Raw genomic sequence first — 20026 nt, 5'->3', positions numbered from 1 at the left:
AATAGCACATGGAGCAGTGGATAGTGAACGTCTTAACAGAAGTGCAGGTGAAATGTTGGGCCCCTCAGGGAAGCAGGAGGTTGCACCCAGCAGAGGAAAACAGCTTACCTGAAGTGTTCCTTTTTTTCTTTGTGGCTTACTCAGCAGGGAGTGGTGACTATCCTTTGGTCACTGTGCAGCTAATGCAAAGATGGATTAAGGGGAAAGATGGAATAAGGACAGTTTTCCAAACACAGATATTTTCCATTTCAAGGTTCTTCCGAGTTCTTAATGGTTCTTTGCAAATGGTTATGTTTTTGTGTACTTGCAAATGTCCGAGGATTATTCAGCCATATCTGATTCATTAATATTCAAAGTGACTGTCAGGAGCACTGTACTATGTTGGCCTTTGAGAAAGGTATGGAAAACACAGACCCTGTCTTCCAGGAGCTTGGTGATCTACTTGGAGAGAGAAGGCATGTCTACAAAAGTTAGGTAATCACGAGCAGTGAATAATTCAGACACACAGTGTTGTTATAGTTTGAGTAAAGGAGAGATTCAAGTTCTGTGAGTGGTTTAGTAAGGATATTGGAAAAGATAGAATTTTTGACTGGGTCTTGAAAATTGAGTCAGAGTCAGATAGAGAGGAGAGAAAAGAGTGTTCTAGACAAGAAAAATGAAAAAGATCTGAAAATGAGCAGGTGTATTCTTCTGTCGGTCACAAGACAGTTCTGGGTTGCTGTGGGAGACAAGATTGGACACACAGATTGAGGCCAGAGTGACAAGAAAGGCAAACTGAGAGTGGACTGTTGTCTAAGCAGGCGTGAGGGAGAGGTTTCTTCTCGTATGCCATCTCTGATTGACGGACAGTGGCTGCCCAGGTGAACGCGGAGGCCGGGCTCAGGCTCCGCAGGAATGAATGTGATGATGCGTAAGCGATGTCTGCTGGGGGTGCTGGCGGTGGGAGCGGGTATGGACAGCATTCCTGCCACTTATTTGCCTTCCTTCTTGTCGGCCATGGGGATTCGGGAGCACTGGGTCTCCCCAGCCTCTGGAGACCACCATGTTGTCCTCCTGCGGGTGGGCATTAGTCAGAGATAAGCACATTGATGTAGAACCCTCCAGAAAATTCTACAGCTACTCAAAAAAAAAAAAAATCAAAAAAAATTAAAAGAAAAAAACCTCCAATGCCTTTTAACCAGAGGACAGAATAAAAAAAAGAAAAAATCAAGGCAAATTAGAGGCATTAACTTCACTTTGATCTACAGGCCTTCTGTTCTGACAAAGGTGATTGGATTAATTTGACAGTTTCTCTCTCTCCCTCGCTGTCACCCTCTCTCATTTTTCTCTAGGTTCTCTTTTGTGATGAAACTAGGTTAGTTATTACTTAGAATCATAATCTATTCGTCTGTAATGCAAGTTGATATCTGATGTTTTCTTCCCCCAGGTGTTAAGTGAGGCTCAAGGAGTTTCATTATTTCCCCTTGTTCTTTTCTTGGCTGTTTCCTGGAATGTAGGTACACCTTTGTGTTCTCATTACTGAAGCTACTTAATTCATTGATGTAAAATCTGCAGAACTTTTGACTTTTTTTCTTTCCTACTTTATATATTTTCCACATGTAGAGGTTCTCAAGGCCAATATCTGTGAGAGTTCTCTTTCTTATAAGTTCAGCAGGTTTTGCTAGTGAGGGCTTAGCAATTTTTAAACTAGTTTAAACCTTGTGTTTTAGCTACTATAATGATTATCATCATCATCCCATTTTTCAGGTAGGGAACTGGAGACACAGAGAAGTTAATTAACTTGTCTCAGGTCACACAGCATATATGTAGCAGTGTTCAGGTTCAAACCCAGGCAGTTTGGCTCTAGAATCTATATTTTTAATCTCAGTGCAATGCTGTGTCTTGTATTTAGCTCATTTCCCTATCTGATTAAAACTTATGGGAAAAAAGTGAATTCCTAATTTACTTCATTCAGAGGACTCTCACTCTGCATCTCTTTGAATGATGTTAGAAATCAAGAAGGGTATTTGCTGCCGCAGTGGAAGCCCCTCCCACACGTTATATGTACAATTCCTGTGGCCTCCTATTTCTGATTCCCCGGGGAAGCTCAGGGGAGCAACTGAGGAAAGACACTTACTGGAGTAGCGAACTAGTTTATGACACATGATTTTGGAATTTTATCCCAAAGGGATTGTCATATTTGTTGCTCAGGGATTGTATTTAATAAATAAGACAACTTCTGAAAGGCGCTTAGACTTGGTGCCTAGAGCGCAAGACCTGGGGGTAATGCTACATCCTACTTGCGTCTCACTTTGCAGAACTCATGGCTGAGTTGCTGTTTGATAAGCTGTGAGTCTTGTTTTCCTAATTTGAGAACACCAGACGACAGCGTAATGCTCCGCAGATTGGAGCCAAGCAGACGTGTGTGCTGTGTCTATAGAGGAGCTTCTGTTCTTTAAGCAGGAGAAACATTTGTGGGGGCAAACCCACATCACATTTTTTAGAAACAGACAAAAAATTGACTCTCTAAAAGTAGACTTTCCCCTTCTAAAAACTAGTTCTACTCCAGAGATCTTTGATGTTAAATGTTGATGAAAAGTCAGTTGAATTTGTGATTGTCAGTTTCAGAACCACCATGATGAATAACTACATTTTTAGTGATGTGAACACTCTGCTCCTTGAAAGTATTATCCAGAGTCTGAATTCTGCCCATCATTTCTTTCATGTCCTCCCTTTTCCTCTAAAATAACTAAACTTCCTATGTCTTGACTGGAAAGGCATTGCCAATGTTTCTAACAAAAGTCCCGGAACTTTAGATTTTTTTCTTTCAGGGATATTAAGAAATTTCAAGACTGTTTTTTTCTAATTATAGATGTGTAACATATTGTATCCTATATTAATATGTTATTTGATTATCTTATTTTAATGTTCTGCAAACACAAGTTCTCAGATATTTTTCTTGTTGGTTTGTGAACTAATTTGTTTATTCACTTAACTAATTAATTATTCACTTAACCAAATAATTAATTAGTTATTGTTTGTTCCCCATTTAAACTCCATAAGAACAGGGATCTTGTCAAGTTCTTTGCTTTATCTTTAGAGCCTGAAACAAAGCCCGTTTAGAGCATAGACAGTAGTCGATAAATATTGCTGAAGGAATACATGAATGAATTGTGCACACTTTAGAATTGCTAAAAAAGTAAAAGGAAGAAAATAGAAACCCAAGAAATAAACTGTATAATATTTGAAATATGTCTGTACAGGCAGTCCTTGCTTTGCACAGTAGTGCAGGACCATAAAAATGACTATGCAAGCTGAAATTTTGCAAAGTAATCCTAACAATCCATGGGAAAAGTTACTATTGTTCTTTGGCCTTTAAAAAATTTTGCCAAATCATTAGAATCTCTCTTGCTGTTGGCTATAAAGATATAGGGAAATGAAAAAAAATAGTCAAACTGATATCTATTTAGTACATGCTAATTTAAAATGTTAGAAACATTGAGATTGAGGTGTTTTATTTCTTTGCAAAATCTTATTGGGAGTAGTTTGAATAGTGCTTGCCTTCTTCCTGTCGTACAACGTAAGAAAGGGAGCAAGTACAATGTAAGAAAGGGAGCAAGCATCTCTTTGTGCCAGGCGAATCGTCATACTCCTCTCTAAGTTTGGATCAGCTTCCAACATTTTATCCTTCGTGCTTTCCATGTCAAGAAATGTCTCTGAGAGTTCCTTTAACATGAACTTTTTTTTTGCCAGTGTCATTTCCTCTGGGACATCTTTATCATTTTGATACAACCACTTGCCTTATTTATGTTGATAAATTTGCCTTCACTATGTTCCTCCGACTGCATATTTAGACTCCCTCAAATGGCGAATGGCAGCATTGTGTACAGCCCACAATCGGCTGTGTCTTCTATAATTCCATTTACTTCTGGCGCAAATTTCACTTCCAGCATTATCACTTTTTCTTTCTGTGCTCTACTTTAATCTTTGTTGGCCAGCTCCTTCTTTTGATTATCCATGTCATATGAATTTATCATTGGGAGACAAGAAGGTGATGCTACTACACATGCTACTGTCTGTGCATAAGCTGGATAACAAATGTGCAGTGACCAATCACTGACAGACGTTGAAAGTAGCCTTATGACTGGTCATTGGTCATGATGCACATATGTTATTTACATGGTAATTTATGGACTGAGGAGCTAGCAGTGGAGTTTGTGCTTTATGCATTTACTCACAGTTAATATACCAGGCTAGCTGAAATTTGTACTATGTTGTTGGGGAACTAGTGGTATTTAACTAAACTGTGGTAATTGAAATTCATGCACATTGGAACCGTGCAAAGTAAAGGCTGCCTCAATTCCAGAATTTATTTATGCTTATGATTTTGCAATTTTATTTTGTCATTTAATATCAAAAAACAATAATCTCGACTTTGTGTTTTATGACTACATGGTATTTTGTTGAACAGTTTTAGTATAGTTTGTTTAACCAATCCTCCCTTTTGGAAATTTGGGCTTTTTCTGTTTTTCTCAATTATGAACAGTGCTTCAGTGGTCAGCTATGTAGCTAAATATTTGAGATAACAGCTATTATTTATTTGGAATAAATGTCTTTCTAGTGGAAGAATTGCTGGCTTACAGGATAGATATAAACATTATCATGTTTTTTCAAATTTCTCTTTGGAGAGATGTTCTCCTTTAGGCTCCTACCAGTGAGATAAATTGAGAGGTGCTGGTGTATGTGTCCTAAACCCTTACCCACATTGGGATTATCATTCTTTTTAATTTTTGCCATTTTAATAGGCAAAACATGTATCTTATTTTAATAATTAGTTTTGATTACTAGTTAGGTTGAGAATTTTTCACAGGTTTATTCGTGGTAAATATATTTTGATCTATGGGACTATATTCTGTCCTATATTATAGCAGTTTTCAGATGGTAGGAATTTTCTTGTTTTATTAAGTTGTTTGAGTACATATATTTCTACAAATTTGTGTGTACTTGAACTGCATTCTTGGTTTTACCCAGCGATTATAAAGAGTATTCGCAGGCCTTAGTTTTGTATGACCATCACTTTACAAATGCTTTCCACTTTTTTTTAAAGAGAGGGAAAATAACCCATGACCTGGGGGAAATTCTAGTTAATTTTTCATTACATGATTTTTAGGAGTTGGGGTCAAAAGGAGCTAGTAGGGCATTCAATTATGTGCTTGAGTGTGTTGGAAATTTTTTTTCCTCAGGTGTACAATATTTTACTTGGGCTTGTTTTTCAAGTGCATTGAAGTGTGACTAAACATTTTTGGGTACTGCCATTATGTAGAGAAGAGGCCCCATCTTGTTAAATATTCCCTCATCCACTTTGCAGTTAGCCGGTTACAGGCAGCAAGGAGCCTCTGACGGCTTGGGCTTTAGGCATTGGACGGAGGGAGGGAGGGTGGGAGGCAGGGCTTGGGGGAAACTCAGGATTGGGGTACTCTGTTGCCCCCTCCCACTGCGTAGAAAAAGTGATTGGTTCAAGCTGGTTTCTGTCGAACAATTTTGGATGGATCATAAGTGGGGAAGGAGGGAAAGTCATGCGGTTGGACCTCAGCTCATCTGAGGGCTAAAGGTTCTTTGTCACACACCACACAGAACTGGAGTGCTGTCCTTCAGGAGAGTGGTAGAGAGCTGGGATACAGTTTAGAACCAAAGAAGTAGAGAAGGGCCTTGATTTCTTTTTGACTTCAGGTTGAGGAGAAAGGAGGCTCCGCAAGGAAGATGTCCACTGAAAATGTAGAAGGGAAGCCCAACAGCTCTGGGGACAGAGGAAGAGCTTGGAACTACACTTTCCTCAGGGTTGTCCAGCCAATGTTTAACCACAGTATTTTCACTTCTGCAGTCTCTCCCGCTGCGGAACGCATCCGATTCATCTTGGGCGAGGAGGATGACAGCCCAGCACCCCCTCAGCTCTTCACCGAACTGGATGAACTGCTGGCTGTGGATGGGCAGGAGATGGAGTGGAAGGAGACAGCGAGGTGAGGCCTGCTGACTGTGCAGTACTGACCTGGGGAAGCAAGAGCAGGGCAAGATGGTCGTCTGCGACCAGCTTTCTCTAACCTGAGCACTTTGAATAACTGACTGGCGTAATGTTGGCTGGGTTAAAGGAATGAAAGGATTCTTTTTCTTCTCTTTTACATTGACATTGACATGGACGCAGGATACGTTTTATTTTACTGCTGGAGTATTGTTTCATTGATCCATGTTGTTATAATTTTAACCTTTATAAGGAATTACAAGTCAATCTCCATTCATATGCTATTTAATAGTAAAATATTTTAAAGAGATAAACTAAGGCACCCGAATATGGTAGCCTAGAGCTACGTCCCCACATGGCAAGGTTTCATGTGAGGTCATGTCTGACTTATTACCCATTCCCTGTCAGGAGGGAGGTTGCAAAGGCAATGACTGTTACCCACAAGCTTGCTATTCCAGGTAAAAACCTGTCATCTTTTAAATATCCCGTGAAAGCAAGTAGAAGGTTCACCTGAATTCGGAGTTTAGAGACCTGAGTTCAATTTCAGACTCTGTCGCCTGTTAGCTGCATAACACTCAGTTTCTCATAACTTTGATTTTATCATCAATAAAGAGTGGATAACAATGCCTACTACATATTATATATATATGCTATGTAAGATATGTACTATATGTAAATATAATCTACAAATATATGTCTAGTTATATCACGGCTATTTAGATGCATACATACCTGTATGTGTATATGGAAATGCTTTGTAATTTGTTAAGCATTACACAAATATCGAAGAGTTCACTAATTTCACAATAACAGAGCTTTTCTTCTTTCTTTCTACATATAGATTCCGTTATAGACTCCACACTAAATCTTCTATGACATGTAACAATTATATAGTATAAAGACTTTGATATAATGCAGTTACTGATCTCTTCTTGTCATCATTACACAGAGATTCAAAGAACTTCACTTTCACAAACAAAATAATGTTAAGATATGACTTTTATAGTTTGTAATTTAATTCAAGTCAATTAAATTCAACCAGTCTTTTTTTGCATGGGTAGTATGTGTCAAGCACTGTCTTAGGAATTGAGAATACAGAATTGAGCAATAACTAGTTTCTACTCCTCCGTCTCTAAAGTTCCCTCTTGAAGTCCTTCAGTCTTTGCTCTTTGGGGACCTGTTTCTGTGATACAGTAGTTGTCTCTCATCCCCCTCACTCAGCACCAATAACCCGGATATTAAAAGTCCTCTGTAACGTACACTTTTAGTTCATAAAATGTCCTCCAAAAGAAGGCTTTCAAAGTGAAAACTTTTACTAGCATCTCCATTTCATCCTTTTTTCCCCTTCTTTCTAACAGAAAAGAAAGTGAGAATTGTGTTGGTGCAGGCTGAATTAAGTATTGAGGAGATTTGAGTTTAGTCTGGACTTTCTGCTAATTAGTGGTTTAACTTTGGACAAGTCATGTAGTCATGTGGTCTTGCTGAGCTTGACTTTTCTATTCTATCACATGAGGGTCATATTGGGTTGCAGCTTCTCTAACTTCGTGCATATTTTATACTCTAAAATTCCATCTCTGTGCATAAACTGGTGTGATCAGCTATGACTAGGAGAGCCACTTTGACTCTTATTTTCATCTTAAAGTTCTGTGTGAGTACCTATATAGTGTAGAATGCAGGTGTAGTGTTCTGTTTTTTCTTTCAGTCAAATGTAGACTACACTTTATTTTATATGACCCTTGGTCCCAGTAATGTGGAGAGATCACAGTTCATTGTATAGATAAGTAGAGGTTGAATGAGAGGGGCATAGTCTTTTTACTTAAGATTTTTAAGATTAAGATGGTCTTGAATACTTTATCATCTTTGAAGATTTTATTTCCTTGGGAGCGTATGTGTCATTTTGGTGACGTGATTGGTCCCTAAGAGACTATATTGCCGGAGAGGAAGTGTGGCAGGAGTATACCATGTGCAGGGAGAAACTGTACAGGAAGAAACATACTCACAGATAGTCTATATTCTTTAACTTCTCCTATATAGGACTTACCACAATTTCTATTAGTTAATTAATCATATATGTGATGTTATTGTTTTCATTTCTCTCTGTCATTACACTAATTCATCTGAAGGCAGGGACTACCATGTCTGTCTTTCACTACTGTATTCCCAATACGTCGCAGTGCTTGGGACAAATAGGTCCTCAGTAATATTTGTTGAGTGTGATTAGTTGAGAACTGATTGCCATAGAAACAACTTTTCTAAATATAATACTTTCTTAGAAATATTGCTTGACCAAAGTTGGGCTTCTGTGATAATCCATCTCTTTCTGACTGATGGACAGCTGAACGACAGACCCAAGGTACCCAGCACACCACTGAAAACCTCAGAAGAGGACTGATGTTTGATATTTCAAACTAATTCATCAAGAAGCTGATGCCATCTGCATTCAGTTCTCTAGCCTAGACTTCTTGCCTTATTTAATTGAAAACAAATAATTGGATGGCTATTAGGCATCTCAAAATAACATGTCTAAAACAGAGCTTCTGATCTACCCACCTCCAATCACCCCTCCTGCAGAGTTCCCCACCACAATGAACAACTCCATTTTTCGTCGTCTTTGACTCCTGTCTCTCTCTGCACCCCCTACTCGATCCATTGGCAAATCTTATCTATTTTACAAACCATTATTTCTCACCTAGATTACTGCAAATGCTTCCTAATTAGTCCTTCTCCCTGCACCTGCCCTTGTGTGCCTCATGAACCATCCACCATGATCTCTTTGACCTTGTCTCCTACTTCTCTCCCTCTTGTTTGCTCTGCTTGAGCCTCGCTGGCCAGTCATGCTCCTGTGGCAGGAACTTTGCTCTTGCTGTTCCCTCGGTTTGAAATGCTCTCCCTGCTGCACCCCCCACAGATATCTACATGCCTCATTTCCTCACCTCCTTCAGGTCAAATATGATCTTCTCAGTGGCTGCCCCATCTAAAATTGAAAGCTCCCCCCAACACTCCCTATTCCCCATCCTTCATTATTTTTGTCCTTAGGACTTAGCATGTAGCATATGACATATCTTGTTATTGTCTCTTCCCAATAAAATGAAAGCTCCACGAGGGCAGGAATTTTTGGTTTTGTTCATCACTATATTCCTAGTGCCTACAACTACCTGGCACACAGTCCACAATCAAGAAATATGTGTTAATAGAATGAATGACTAGAGAAATGGAACCTTGATTCTCAGTTTACTGCTCCACCTAAATCCTGCTGGGAGGCGGTTTAGAGGTGATTGTGCTTCCAGAAATGATTCAGGATTTTCAGTAATTTCTACTTCCTGCAACAGGCTCTGTTTCAGAGGGTTTTTGCAATAATTTCTGACTGCCACTATGATGTCGTTTCCAGACATGATAGGGTTTATTTTTTTTTTTCCCATGAAAAGCTCTCAAACCTACCAGACAAATAAAAATTTAGTGCTTAGAAGGGATTAATTTTATATATGAAAGTGCAGCATGAATATTTTTCTGGCTAACTTATAAAATTGAGAATTCTTTGCTTTTTTGTGAAAACTACAATTGACAAACTATTTTATTCCATAGAGAACTAACCCTCCGGACGTCTCCAGCTTAATATAGTTTCTACTGTGAGACCCACTCCCACAGAACATAGTACTTCCCTTTTTAATATTCTCCCTTTTAATGTTCTGTACTTTTCAGCTGGCTAATGATTTGATTTGACCAAGAATATCCTCCGTTGAGTCTCAGCATTACTGCAGTTTTAGTCCTACTTCAGGAAGTTCACGTTAGCTCTGTGTCTCAAAAAATAAGGAGAATAGTTTCATTAGTTAGAAAAATAACCCTACTTAAGTCTTAGAAAGCAGCACCGTCAGGTAAAACTATGAACAAAGGAAGTCTTTATTTATGTCAAGTTTGCAGTACAGCTAACGCTGTCACCCTCTGTTTTCACATCTTTTCTCTGCTCTTCCCTTACCTAAAAGTTACAACTTTGAATTTTCACTGGCTCTTCCAACACAGAGCACAGGTTGAAGACTGTGCAAAGGGTAGAATGATCAGACCTGAAAAATGTATATGATCAGTGGAATGCAGAGAATACAATTTTTTGAAGAGTGCTCCTGAGTGTTAGGTCATTAGTATACTTACATTTAGTAATGTAGCCAGTAATTGTAATGGAATATTTGGTATTAGTGAAGAAGTCTGTGCTCCTCATTAGAATTTCTAGATGGCCAGGCACTAGCTAATGGGTTCATGAAGCAAACTGGTAAAAGAAGAAGTCCTGGTCCAGCTTTGGTGATATCACTACCCACCCCCACCCCAAACTCTTTCTTTGAGTCATGATATCTCTGCAAAAATGGTTATTGGCTTCCAGTTTTCCTTCAGTGAATATTCAGATGGGCAATGTTGGACTTCACAACTCTTATAGGAATATATGGTAAAGACCACTCCCCCAGAGTGATTCAAACTTTACTGCCAAACCTGGGTAAAAAGGAAAGCCATCACAAATCTCGACAAACACAACAAGCTAACAAAGGAAGAGGGCATTGATGTTTCACTTCTAGTGGGATGGCACAAAGGGACACCCATTTGTGTTTTGGCTCAGCAGACTGACCTGGCCTACCTCCAGAGAACCTGATTTCAGGGCCTGGCCGTCAAACATAGACCCGTGGACTGACCCTGGGGCTTCAGAGAGGGACTGCTCTCTTCCCACTCCACACTGACTTTTCTATCTTTTCTCGACTGGATTACTCTGGAAAATTCCATTTCAGACCAAGTTTATTTTTTCTGTAAGAAAAAGGCTGAAGGAAAAAAATTTAATCATCTATGTAATTATATGTAGTTACATATACTGTTTTGCAATAACTTTCATAGTTGATCTAGAAATTTAAGAATTCTCCTTAAAAACATAATTTATCCCAGACACCCACTAGCATTTTTTTTTATGTGCGATGAGGCACTGATTAGTTAGCAAGAAATTTATTACCATTTAAATAGTTTTATATAGTTGGATTATATTCTAGGGCAGAGGTCATGTCTATTTTCCACTGTAAAACTGGAATGTTTTTAAGTTAGAGGTCTTGTGTTTTCTTAATTATATTTAATCATATGATTGGAAAGTTGCAAAATTCAGTGATTCCCAGTGGGCCTTCTGTTTCTTCAACAATCGAGTGAAATACTTTTGGTTGGCGGTCACTCAAAGTGCATTAAATTGCAGTGTACTTTATCATTATTCTTCTAAGACCTTGGAATAAATAAACTTCACCTAATAAACTCCTCCTCCAAGGTTACAACAGTTTTGTAATTGCAAGCATTTAGAAAGCCAACTTCTGAAATTAATTTTCCTGTAACGTGTCAAGTACCAAGGCAAAAGGAAAAATAGAAAACTCACTGCAAATATTTGATTATTCATAGTTATTATGAAGGGTAGATAGTAGCTTTTAGTACATTTTACAGTAACAATGTCTGTTTTTTAAAAATGTAATTACGCAGTTCTAAAGCACCTTTACAAATTCATTGGCGCTCGGGTAGGCTGAACTTTGGTACTTTTGCTTTAGCCTTTTATTTAATGGGTTCTGATTTGAATTGAGTAGTTTTCAGGTTTTTTTCAAATTTGTCCTTGACATGTGAGGAGGCTAGACATAGCATGTGTTGTTTCTGGAATGCAGCTACCTGCAAACAATCTGTTTAAATGGGCAAACCATTGCTATCATGCCTGAAAGCATTTCTTGAAAGTATAGTTAGTTCCTTGAACCATTCAAGCAATACATTTTAAAGGACTTTAATAGTCATTGTCCCAGAGTTTCCCTTATGTTAGTAGCTATGCTGTGGTATGGCATCATCACAACATTCAGTTTTTACTGAACTCAAAGTGAAATAGATGCTAAGCTGACCGATGAGATAATACTTATCCCTTAGGAATGTAGATTTGAAGGAACGGGCTTATTTTGAGACTTCACATTTCCATTTCCTTATGGTTAAATCTTGACCTAAAGGGCTGGTGTATTCTAGGAGGGTGAGTAATGCTATTCCATAAATCCAAGCTAGTTGGGATTTATGATTTCTAAATGTACTTTTAAAACTTGTTCAAAGTCGTATTTACCTCCAGTCAGGTTGCCTACGATATAAACTGTGGAGAGGAACGCAATGAAAGATTGTGCACAAAAGAATGCAGTGATTTTGCTTTTTCTTTTTAAAGAAATTTTTTTAAAACTTACGTTATTGAGGATGATGGCAGAAAAGAGCCACTGTCACGTGCTATATGTAAGTGAGGCTTAGTTTTCTTTTAAGAGATGGGTTTGGCAATACAGATTTATAGCACTTGACAGAAGGGAGACTCCTTAAGTAAAGATAAGAGGGAAGTGAATGCTGTATAAAACACTCCCTTTGCTGAGTTTCTAGCTGGCCCTTGTTATCCACCTTGGACTTAAACTCTATGACCAAAGATTCTATCCCTCAGCTAATAAGAATTCTTTTAGGAATAAAAACAAGGAGTCACTATACTCTTTATAGGTAACGTAATTTTACGTAACCCTGACTTGGTGTCATATGCAATGGAATCTTCTATCTTCTAGAGTCTTAGCTTGAGAAATAGATTATAACATCAAATGTAAATATGGTTCATGTATCATTTATCAACAAACATGGTTAGAGATTCTGTGAGAAAGCCTAAAAAGATAATATACCTAAAGTTAACCAATGTAATATGCTCCAAAAAATGATTACTCTTGAAATAACCCCAACTACCTTTTATTTTTTTGGCAAATCCATAGAATTCTGTGAGTGTCAAGTAAAATTTTCATTTTTCTCCCACTTCCTTCTATTTCTGAGGTTCTAATATCAACCAAAGTGAAGAACTACTAATTTACACACACACACACACGAGTATTCAGGGTCTTTCTTTCTCTCTTGGAATGTTTGCAGCCACTTTTGTAGAAATAAACAAGGTCCAGTTTTGAAATTTTAGAACTTTGTTGGTGATGTTGGCTTTTTAACTTGGGAGGAAAACATGTAAAAATCTCCACTGCCCACTTTTTTGGGATATAGGTCAAAGTAGGAGGGTCTTGTAATTGAAGGTCAGGTTGAGGATGAGGTTGCCATTGAAATGTGAGAATTGCCTGGGCCAGAGAGACTTCCTGCGAGGAGTATGGAGGGAGAGCCTTTGGGTATGGCCAGAATACTTCTGAATCACATGAGTGATGGGCTTGATTAAAATTCTGAATTTTCTTTGACACTGTGGCTGCTCTCTTGATCTGTTTTCACTCCTGGTTCCCCTCCTCCGGGGGTGGTGAGCAGTCTATAAATAGTGCCTTATGGAGAGCTTCCTCTGACCTCTGCCCTTTGTTCTCTTTAGTGAGTTAGTGAGCGTTTAGCTTTTTCTAGGAAAACATTTTTCAATCATTAAACTTTTGGGAGAAGAATGTAGAAAAACAATTTTTTAACCTCCTCTTTATCTTTTTCAATGTCTTTCAGAAGGTTTGACATAAGAGAAAGAAGCATTTTTCTTGGGGTCATGGTGAATAGTAAACTGATGTTGCTTTCTTGTTTTCCTTTACCAGCATAGGAAGAGTCTATATGTGTGATGTGTGGGATATGAAGACTGTCAAATGTGTTTTTCTCTCATTTCCATTAAACTTTTCTTTCTTGCTATAAAATACTAAGTTATCAAAATGTCTAGGAGTCTTAGAAAGAAGCAGCTATGAAAGAGGGTTTTTTGTTCCATTGCTATGGTTAGTATGAGATCTGTTATTATCAGAATAGATGTGTTGTTCACTGAGCTTGTGTATTTTTAAACACACGTGGAGCCAGACTTGAAGCGTAAGGCTTCTGTTGAAATCTCGGTGAGAGGGGAGCATGTGTCAGCTGAGAAAAATATATTAAAGTGAGACAGCAACTTGTGCTGGCCATCTTTAAGCACTAAGGGGGAATTTTATGTTCACCTGACCACTTTACACAGCATGTTTTTCGAATATTTAAGATAAATGTTGGTTCATAACTGATACTTCACCTTATATACACTTGCCTTGTGAAAGCACCACAGAATTCTCACAATGGTGGCTATTTTTACACATTGTAGGCTCTACCCACATGGAGAATTTTGAAATGCATATTTTTTCCTACCTTATTTAAAATGTTTAGTTAAATAATCATTCTCACAGATTTCATGGTTACGTATAGGCAGAAACAAAACCAAGGATGCTTTGGCTCCTTTTGGTTTGTTTTCTTTCTCTCTAACATTAGAGGAGGGAGCGGTCTAGTGACTCTGTTTGGTGTACTTATAAAGGTAATGTAATTAATGATACAATAAGCTCTTAAGACTCCACAAAAGGAGACATTTTGAAAGTGCTGGAGGGGGTGAAGATGGAGGGGTTGATGTTGCTATTTCCAGAGGAGGTTAGAACACTTTTAATTTGCTGTTCACTAATCTCATCTTCCTAGGTGGATTAAGTTTGAAGAAAAAGTGGAACAGGGTGGGGAGAGGTGGAGCAAGCCCCATGTGGCCACATTGTCCCTCCACAGCTTATTTGAGCTGAGGACGTGTATGGAGAAAGGATCCATCATGCTCGACAGGGAGGCTTCTTCTCTGCCACAGTTGGTGGGTAAGTATGTTGTTTGAGGTTCCTATCATTTTTTCAGCTATTCCTACCAATCCAAGAGTTGCCATCAATGCAGATGACCTCTAGTGTAAGCAGAGTTGGAAATTCTACAACATTTCTCTCTCTCTCTTTTTTTGCTGAGGAAGATTCACACTGAGCTAACATCCATTGCCAGTCTTCCTCTTTTTGCCTGAGGAATATTCACCCTGAGCTTACATCTGTGCCAGTCTTCCTCTGTTTTGTATGTGGGTCCCTGCCACAATGTGGCCACTGATGAGTGGTGTAGGTCTGCACCCGGCAACCAAACCCAGGCCGTCAAAGCAGAGCATGCTGAACTTAACCACTAGGTCGTGGGGTCAGCCCCTTATCTCTCTTCTTTTTATTCTAAAACTAGTAAGATTTATTATAGAAAATTTGGAAAATACAGACAAATATTGAGAAGCAAATAAAAAAATCATTTATTGTACCTCCATTGGGTCATAGTCACTATTAGCATTTTCCCGTATTTCTATCTAGCTTTGTTTCTCAATCTTTTCGCTTATACTTTTCATTTTTTGTGTTACTTTTAGATTAAAATTTGGATCATATTGTATATAACAGATTTGCATTCATTTCCTTCACTTATTAGCATGAGATTAATATTTTGAATGGAGGGGCCCCATCTACCCCCACCCTTGGTTATATTGGACTGCGAATCTGGACACTAAATTTCTAGAAATCTTGGACCCTAGACATTGCACTGAGCTTCTCTGGGCCTCAGTTTTTTCATCTTTAAAATAGAGTTTAAATCCTCTGTCAGAAGGAAAATCATCTAGTTCCTAGGTTGGGGCTGATTTTGTAGGTGGAAGTAAGGCTCCTTTAACTGTGTGTAGAGAAAGGTTGTGTGTGGCAAGGAACCGGCAGAACCTTATGAGTCACTGACTTAGTCAGGCCATGTTGGTGCCGAGTGTCATTTATACAACCATCAGCAAGTCTCTGCACCTCATGGTGCAGGGCAGCTTTGGCATCTTTTGTGATTAGCGTTGTGTAGTTTTTTGTAGTGGACGTTAGCTTACCATTTTAAACACTTTGGGCACACATCACTACATTCTAAACAGTAGTAATTGTTTCCATTTTCTAGCAAGAGCCTGGCCTAACCTCCCTTATGACCCTTCAGATCCAGGTGTTCTGTAGATCGTGTTTCCCTCAAAAAGAGGTGCAGGGGCTCTGCTTGTTATTCCTGGGAAATTCCATCACCAGGTGACCACTGGACCTGTTTGGATGACTACATTTTCCCAAGGGGTCTGCAGGTGCCCACCTTCACTTGTGGGGAAGAGGATGATGGATTTTGGCCCCCCAAAGTGACCAGTGTAAAATTCCAGTATAATTTCAGACGTTAAAATTTCTTTGAATATCTGTAGATGAAAGGCTTGTCTATGGCCTCTGTGTCTTTATAGACGATGGCAAGGCTGTAGCATTTGTATTGAAAGAAACAATTAGTTGTCAATTGAGGCATATATCTAGCTGATGTATGTCTATCTGATTCTTCTTCAGAGAGCTTGTTAGTTAGATCTGCAAAGAAGCCCCACACTTTCCATGCGTCTGAGGTACTTAAGGTGCCTCCTCCCTAAGGAGAAGGGAGAAAGACCAATGTGAAGACGCTGAGTAGACTGAATTAAATAGTTCATGCATTTATTCAGCAGTAGCGTGTGAGCTTCTACAATGTGCCAGACACTGTTCCAGGCCCTGGAATTAGGTTTGCAAATCTATCATTTTGTAAATGGGATAAGTTACAAATCCACATCCACATAGGTAGTCAGAAGATAATGTAAGAAATGCTTCTTTATGTGAAACTTTTCATATTTGACAAGGCAAGGGAGGCTGAAAATGGACATTTGATATATGACGAGAGAGCTTGGACTATTCTACCAATGGAAGATGGAAGCCATTGATAAAGACAGAGATAAACAATGGAAGGAATGGTTTTCTCGGCAATTTGTTCCACTAACTCTTTTTCATTTGTTAAAAGCTGTGAGAGAGATTATTATCCAAAAAAGTATCATGTTAGCAAAAATCAATCTAGTTGTTGAGTGAGAATTGCAATTTCTGTATTCTTAGAGTTAAGAACTAATCTGGAGCAAAGATGTTTGAAATCAGACAAGTTGAAAAAATAAGTCAGAAGTGGATAAATGCAGGGCAAAATGGAAATTAAACTTGTGTGACTGGGCAATGTGTAGGCAATCTAGGGGGAGAATATGTGCTGTGGTTTAAAAGTCAGCAGAAAGGTTCCTATATTTAAAAAAAGAAGTCCTCCTGGAGGCCATCATTACTGCCTGAAATTCTACCATTTGAGATTCATTTCACTGAGCCTAGGGTTTGCCCTCTGTTAAAATATACATACTCTCTGGCAGAGATCATATATTAATTCTGCGAGATGCAGAGTGGTGTTGTAGAAAGGATGATTGATTTAAATTTGAGGAAGTTTTAATTAAAGTCTGCCTCTAGTAGTGTATGTGACCATGGACAAGGCAAGTTTCTTAACTTTTTAGCAATCTTGGTTTCCTTATCTGTAAAAGCAGGCGTGAAGGTGGACCTCTCAGAGATGTGAGAATTAAATGAGAGCATCAGGTATAATTGTTACATACTTGCATGGCTATCCCAGTATAAATGAGTTTATCTAGATCTTTCTACATGTCACCTGGCAGAGGGCTGAGTGTAGACTGAGTCAGGTAGAGAGATGCTCAGGGACCTCATGAGCAGGAGAAAAGATTCTGGAAGGTGTAGTGGATGGAGCTGGAAACAATTTAGCAGCCTCTTTGCTATGCCTGGAGCTGGTCAGCAGGGGTGACGAAAGTTAAAGTTGAATTGCATACTTGGACTTTTCTGTAAAACTGTCTCCGAGATCTTCAGCACCAAAAACAGCCATCTTGAGGAGCTTCAGCAACTAATCCTTTCTGTGCAGTAGAAGACAGAGTCCCACGTTGTACTGGAGCCTTGTTAGCCAATGGCCAAAGAGAGAGGTTCTGGTATTTACTACATCTAAGAAAGGTTCATTGAGCATTTTACATTGTCACTTTAATTTTCCATTACTTTTTATTATCAGCTGTGAACTTTTTCTCTAACCTCCATGCATTTACCTTAAAAATTTTCATTAAATTTTAAAGTTAGATACCATGAGGTCCTTTGAGGTATCCTCATTCAGGACTGTGCTTGCTCTGTAGTCCCTGGGGCAAGCAGGCAGAGAGCCAGTGTTGTCATTCTGGAGCTGAGAACACAGGAAAACAGTTCAGAGGCAAATGCACATCACAAGTGAAACAAAAAAAGGACGAAAGAAAAAGGACCAGATTTGCCGGAGTGGGGAGAAGAGCATGCTTGAGAGAGTCTAACTGGCTGAAAAGAAGTACTTAAAAATCCTTTGAAAGAATCAAAACCTTACAGAGGGGTAAAAACATGAAGGAAAAAAAAGCCCTTGTTTCATTTTAAATGACAGAAGATGGCCCAGTAACTTGAAGAGCTAGTGCCATTATTCGGTTATTTAAAAATCTTTTTCCAGCAGAGGATGAAGCAAAGTCGTTTTGTCCTGAATCATGCTGCTAATTCAGAGTTGAGAATTACGTACAGCTAGGTCTGAAGACGCATCTCCCCTCCACCCCAGTTCTACCTCAACAAGTGAGAAGAAAAAGAAATACCAGTGAGGGTGATTATATCAAACAAACAGTACCGTGATTTTTATCCTTCTTTGCAGCCCACCTGCTCCTCCTCACTGGCCTCCTCTGAGAGGCACGCCCACCCTCTCAGGTGCAAAGATCCTGCCGCGTGAGGGCGCGAGGGCCACGAGCAGTGGCGACTCTTGAAGCAGGTGTTACATCTCACGCTTACATCAAAAATTCAGCCTAATTCTGATCCTCCTCGGGACCTCTTCTTGTTTTCTTCATGAAGAATCCCTTCTTAACGTTAATAGAAAAATTTGTCTTCAAAGTATTTAAAGGATAAAACACCATTTTCATGGATTAATAGCTTTATTATTACTGTCATCATTATAATTCTACATTGAAAGAATGTCATTCACATATGAAGCCGAGTACATGGGAATTTTCCTCCCTCCTATGTTAAAAAATAAAATGAGCCATTTCAGGTGTTTTATTATGTTGGGAAATGGATTAGGAAAATGTAGCTCTATTTTTGGAGTTCTCATTTTTATATTTAAAGGCATGCCTGAGCTGTGCATGTTGTCATGTTGTTTCTTGCTTTTTTATACCTTTTATGTTTTAAAAATGGTAATATATTTATTTTTAATCACAAAACTAATATATGTTCATTTTTAAATAATCCAGAAAAATATAACACATAGAAATTAAAATACCACTGATCTGATCGTTTAGAGCTGCCCTCCCAGCAGGTTTTCTGTACATCTCAGTTTACACATATGCAATTTATTTTACAAAATAGGATCATACTGTAACACTTTAATCTGCCCTTTTTAACTTAAATACATAGTATGAATATCTTTCCATGTTATTAAACATAAATATCATTTTAATGGCTGCAAAGGATTATTGGGCATTTAAGTTGCCTTCAAGTTTTTATTGTAAATAAGAGAAGTGAATGAGCATTTTTGTTACTCTTCTGTGAAGACGCTTATTTCCTTAGTGTAGATTTCTTTCTTTTTTTATTGAGATAACATTGGTTTATAACATTATATAAATTTCAGGTGTACATCATTATATTTCAATTTCTGTGTGCATGACATCATGTTCACCACCCAAAGACTAATTACCATCCATCACCATTAGTGTAGATCTCTAATGGCGAAATGTTCAACTAGTTTGAAAATATTAAAGGGTTTTGTTATGTAGTTGCCATGTGGCCTTCCAGAAAGGTTGTACTAGTTATTACTGTCATCATCAGTGTATGGAATTGCCTGTTGCATGCATTCTTCACATCACTGAGGATTAGTCTTTTAAATTTTGCCACTTTGATAGATTAACAGATATCTCATAATTGGTTATATTTGTATAAATTTGTTTAAATTTAGTCTTGAAGTTGAATATATCTTGGGCCTTTGCATTTCTTTTAAGAATGTTTGTTCATCACCTTTGGCGTTTTTTTCTGGTATGTGGCCATCTTTCTCTTGGTTTGCAGAAGCTCTGCACGTCTTGAATATTTTTTTGGTCTAGAGCTTCCTTTTTAAATAAAGAAAAATATTGTGTGATATGGAAAAAAGGTCTAAACCGTGAGTCAAAAAACATGGTTTGATTTGGGGGGGGGGGGTTGCCTCTCATTAGGCTATGTCTGTGAGCAAGTCTCCTCTCTGGCCCTCTCTTTTCTCATCTGTGTAACAAGAAGTTGAACTTGGTGCTCCCTGAGTTCCTTTCAGCTCTGCTGTCATCTAGAGTTGGCCCGTTCTCTCTCAACTGGTAGTGGCTGTGGGATTTTGAACACTGAAGGCTTAATTTCAGTG

At 38.5% G+C, this 20026-nt stretch overlaps 1 protein-coding gene across 13 annotated transcripts in view; it reads left to right on the top strand.

Annotated features, from left to right (window-relative positions):
- Nucleotides 1-20026, top strand: part of SLC4A4 (solute carrier family 4 member 4) — a 396171-nt gene that overhangs the window by 197382 nt on the left and 178763 nt on the right. For all 13 annotated transcript variants that reach the window (XM_023637993.2, XM_070263715.1, XM_070263714.1 and 10 more), the window contains 2 exons: nt 5861-5996; nt 14429-14589. In XM_023637993.2, coding sequence (XP_023493761.1) covers nt 5861-5996; nt 14429-14589 — 297 coding nt within the window. The remainder of the gene's footprint in view (nt 1-5860; nt 5997-14428; nt 14590-20026) is intronic.

This window comes from Equus caballus, chromosome 3 (assembly GCF_041296265.1).
Source record: "Equus caballus isolate H_3958 breed thoroughbred chromosome 3, TB-T2T, whole genome shotgun sequence".
Classification (NCBI taxonomy): Eukaryota; Metazoa; Chordata; class Mammalia; order Perissodactyla; family Equidae; genus Equus; species Equus caballus.
This window is presented reverse-complemented; position numbering and strand designations above follow the sequence as displayed.